The sequence below is a fragment of the Nicotiana sylvestris genome, chromosome 6 (genome assembly GCF_000393655.2).
Source record: "Nicotiana sylvestris chromosome 6, ASM39365v2, whole genome shotgun sequence".
Taxonomy (NCBI): domain Eukaryota; kingdom Viridiplantae; phylum Streptophyta; class Magnoliopsida; order Solanales; family Solanaceae; genus Nicotiana; species Nicotiana sylvestris.
The window spans coordinates 139,819,114-139,823,420 of record NC_091062.1 but is presented as its reverse complement, the minus strand read 5'-3'; the positions used below and the strand labels follow the sequence as shown (position 1 = coordinate 139,823,420).

Sequence of the window (4,307 nt, the reverse complement as noted above, 5' to 3'; positions counted from 1 at the left end):
ATCATTCTGTCATCAGTAGCATTCCCTGTCCCTGCTTCAAATCAAAGAAAATTTGGTCAGTTTAAAACGTGGTGGTTGGTTGCGATACTCCTGCTGGGGATGCCGTCAACCATTCTCCATCTATGCGTTGTCTGTCCATCTTGAAGCTTGGGTTGATACCTTCCGCCCTTCTTGACGATTCATTATTCCCAAACCTCTTAACCATTTTCCCGGTCTCCTTATCTGACCTCACGCATTTCATGACAGACGATGTAACTTGAAGATCGTGCATGTTCATTGAGATGATCTGCTGGGGATAACACTCCAAATCTCTGTTTATTCGTGTCACTGAAAGCAACCTTTTCTGTTGGGGATATCCCTCTTCTTTTGCGGCATAGCAAGTGAAACTGGCATTTCCCCCGACCTTTTAGTCTCATCTGAATTTCCCAAATCATTCCCACTGCTCTCCGCGTTGTTCTTTCTTGATTTTAGGGTTTTTTTTTTGTAAGATATGAAGATAGGGGTGTTGGGTATTTGGGTTATGGACTGGGTCGACCCGGTTTGAAATGGACCGGGTCGTAGGGGAAGGTTGGGTATAAGTGTTTTGGGCCTCGATTCAAAATTGGAGAAGAGGTCCAATTCCGATTTTCTTTATATTTTTTGCTCTATTTTCTTTTACTTTCTAAAACACACAATTAAGTATAAAATTGTACAATTGGACATTAAATGCTAAAAATGCAAACGATGCATATTTTTATAATTTTCATTTTTGTAAAACAAACTTAATTTTTCCTAATTGTAGAATTAAATCCTAAATGCAAATGCGACATATTTTTGTATTTTTTTATTAATTTAACAAATAAACATGAACAGACAAATACAAATAATTATCCAAAATGTCACAAAAATTCTCAAAATTGCACACCAAGGAAAATCATTTTATTTTGAATTTTTTGGGAGTAATTTTTTCATAGGGCAAAAATCACGTGCTTACAATATGTAATGTCATATTCACTCAATTCTATGGCCCACTTGGCTAACCTACCTGATAAATCTTGTTCATGTAATATATTACGCAGGGGATAGGCAGTTATTACAGAGATAGGGTGGCACTGAAAATAAGGCCCTAATTCTCTAATTGCCATAATTAATGCAAGTGCAAGTTTTTCTAGATGAGGATACCGAGTCTCAACATCTAATAATGACTTGCTAACATAGTAAATTGGAGACTGTTTACCTTGATCTTCACGAACCAAAACAACACTCACCGCTAGTTCTGAAACAACAAGGTAGATAAGTAACTTTTCCCCATCTTTTGATTTTGCGAGCAACAGTGGATTTGACAAGTATACTTTCAAATTTTTGAGCGTTTGCTGACATTCCTCAGACCATTTGAACTGATCCTGCTTTTTTAGAGCTGAAAAGGACCTAAAGCATTTTTCTAATGATTTGAAAATAAATCTTCCCAAGGCTGCAATTCTTCCCGTCAGTCTCTGTACCTCTTTTTTACTTGTAAGTATATCAGGAATTTCCTCAATAGCTTTAATCTGCGTGGGATTTACTTCAATACCACAGTTAGAAACAAGAAATCCCAAAAACTTACCTGATGAAATGCCAAATGCACATTTCTCGGGATTTAGCTTCATGTTAAATTTACAGAGAATCTGAAATGTATCAGACAGGTGTTGAATATGATCCCCTGCTTGTTGTGACTTGACCAACATCTCATCTATGTAGACTTCTATGGTTTTCCCTAAATGTTCTTGGAATATTTTGGTCACCAACCTTTGATATGTGGCTCCAGTGTTTTTGAGGCCAAATGACATTACTTTGTAACAGTAAGTACCCCTGTCTGTTATAAATGAAGTTTTTTCCTCATCTAGGGGATCCATTTTGATTTGGTTATACCCTGAATATGCATCTAAAAAACTTAACAATTCATGTCTTGTAGTAGCATCAATTAGTTGATCTATATACGACAATGGAAAAGAACCTTTAGGACAAGCTTTATTTAGGTCAGTATAATCTACGCAAACTCGCCACTTACCATTCTTTTTTGGTACTACTATAGTATTAGCTAACCAATTTGGATATTTCACCTCGCGGATAGACCCAATTTTTAAAAGTTTTTGCACCTCATCTTGAATCACCTATTTTTTTAAAGATCCTTACTTTCTTTTCTTTTGTTTGACAGGTGGATATGATGGATCTTCATTTAACTTGTGAGTCATTACTTCCGGAGGTAATCCTATCATATCAGAATAGGACCAGGCAAAACAATCCATGTTAGTTTTCAAGAATTCAGTCAACTTACCTTTCATTTCGTGGCTTATGTTAGCCCCAATGTAGACTTTCCTTTTAGGCCAAGGTATAAATAGTTCTACAGCTTCCAACTCTTCAATCATCGTTTTGATGTTTTCATTTTCTTCCGGTTCTTGGATGGAATCAGGCCTCGAGTCTACATCTGTCCGTCCGTGTTCAGTTGAGGCTTGTGTTGCAGCATCCTCAACTAGATTCTGTAATAGCTATTTTTCTTCATTTTTTGCTCTTGAATCTGCTACGGAGATGATGCTCCTAGATGTATGTTGATCACCATGGATTTGACGTATTCTCCATTGTGAAGGGAATTTAATAACTTGATGTAGAGTAGATGGCACAACATCCATTTCATGAATCCATGGTCTACCGAGAATCATATTATAAGTCATATCCATCTCTACCACCTGAAATTTCGTATATTTGACAACTCCTTCCACGAATGTTGTGAGTATTACCTCCCCTTTTGTTACGACGCTTGAATTGTCAAAGCCAGATAAAGTATGCGCCTTGGGTACCGACTTATCTTCAGCTTGCATTTCGTTTAATACTCTTAGAAAAATGATATTCACGGAGCTACCTGGATCAATCAAAACTCGTTTCACATTAGTGTCATGTACAAGTGGAGATATTACCAGTGCATCTTTATGTGGAGTTAGTATGCCATCTGCATCTGCATCATTAAATGTAATACTTTCTTCTTCCAAAACATGTCGAACCCGCTTCCCATGTGTGACTCTAACCTTTGAAACTTTCTCAGCTGTCGTATACGTCACGCCATTAATTTCTTCTCCCCCACTTATAACGTTAACGATCCTTTTTAGTGAAGGAGGTTTAGGGGGCTCCTGCTTGTTCTTCATATACGCTTGTTTACCTTTTTCACTAAACAATTCGGTAAGATATCCTTGCTTTAACAAATAGTCAACTTCACCTTGCAGCAATCTACAATCTGCCATTCTGTGACCATGATCGTTATGAAACTCGCACCAGAAATCAGGATTTCGCCTATTTGGATTTGATCTCATTTCCTTTGGCCACCGCACCTTATCACCCATGCTTCTTAATACTGCTACTAACTCTGATGTGCTAACATTGAAATTGTAATCGCCAAATTTTGCCTTCGAGCCTTTATCACCATCTCGCGTCTCTCGTGTGTTTCGCTCTTTTCCAAACCTTGATGATGAGCTTGACTCTCTATCTCTCGATCTATGATCGTACTTTGAGTTATCCTGCTTTGAATGCGAGTCTCTTCCTGCTGGTCCCATGTAGGGCTTGTATCTGTTTTTACCGGATCTTTTTTCAGTTTAAGCATGTCTCGAACTTACCCTCTCCTCTTTTTAAGACCGAGAGATGGTATCTTCTTCTATCCTCAACTTTGTGTTGTATCTGTTGTAAACATCATTCCAAGTTGTTGCTGGAAATTCACGTAGACTTTCCTTGAGTCGTATCGTGGCTTCTGAACTTTTCTCATTTAAATTACTGGCAAAAGCCATAGCTGCCCAGTTATCAGGTACACGTGGCAATATTATCCTTTCACGTTGGAATCTATCTACGAATTCTCTGAGCAGCTTCGAATCTCCTTGCTTTATTTTGAAAATATCCTCCATTCTTTTTTTGACTTTTTAAGCTCCCGAGTGTGCTTTGATAAATGAATCTGCAAGCTTAGCAAAAGAATTTATAGAATTTTCAGGTAAAAGAGAATACCATGTTAATGCTCCCTTGGTGAGTGTTTTACCGAATTGTTTGACCAATACTGATTCGATTTCTTGTTTGGTCAAGTCGTTGCCCTTTACACCAGTTGTGAATGCAGTCACGTGGTCTCGGGGATCGGTTGTTCTATTGTATTTTGGAATATCATGCATCTTGAATTTCTTAGGAATTGGTAGAGGAGCAGCACTGGGCTTCCAAGGTTGGTGTGAATATTTGTCCATATCTATTCCCTTGATTACAGACAGTACTCCAGGTATTTGTTCTATGCAGTCGCTTTGCTCCTTGAGTTGTTTTTGCAAAGT

The 4,307-nt window shown here is 37.9% G+C and overlaps 1 protein-coding gene across 1 annotated transcript; it reads right to left on the bottom strand.

Annotated features, from left to right (window-relative positions):
* Positions 1-2,504: 2,504 nt before the first annotated feature.
* LOC138871385 (uncharacterized) lies at positions 2,505-3,560 on the bottom strand. Its single transcript, XM_070149256.1, has one exon. The coding sequence runs from the start codon at positions 3,558-3,560 to the stop codon at positions 2,505-2,507; it is 1,056 nt and encodes a 351-aa protein (XP_070005357.1).
* Positions 3,561-4,307: the final 747 nt, after the last annotated feature.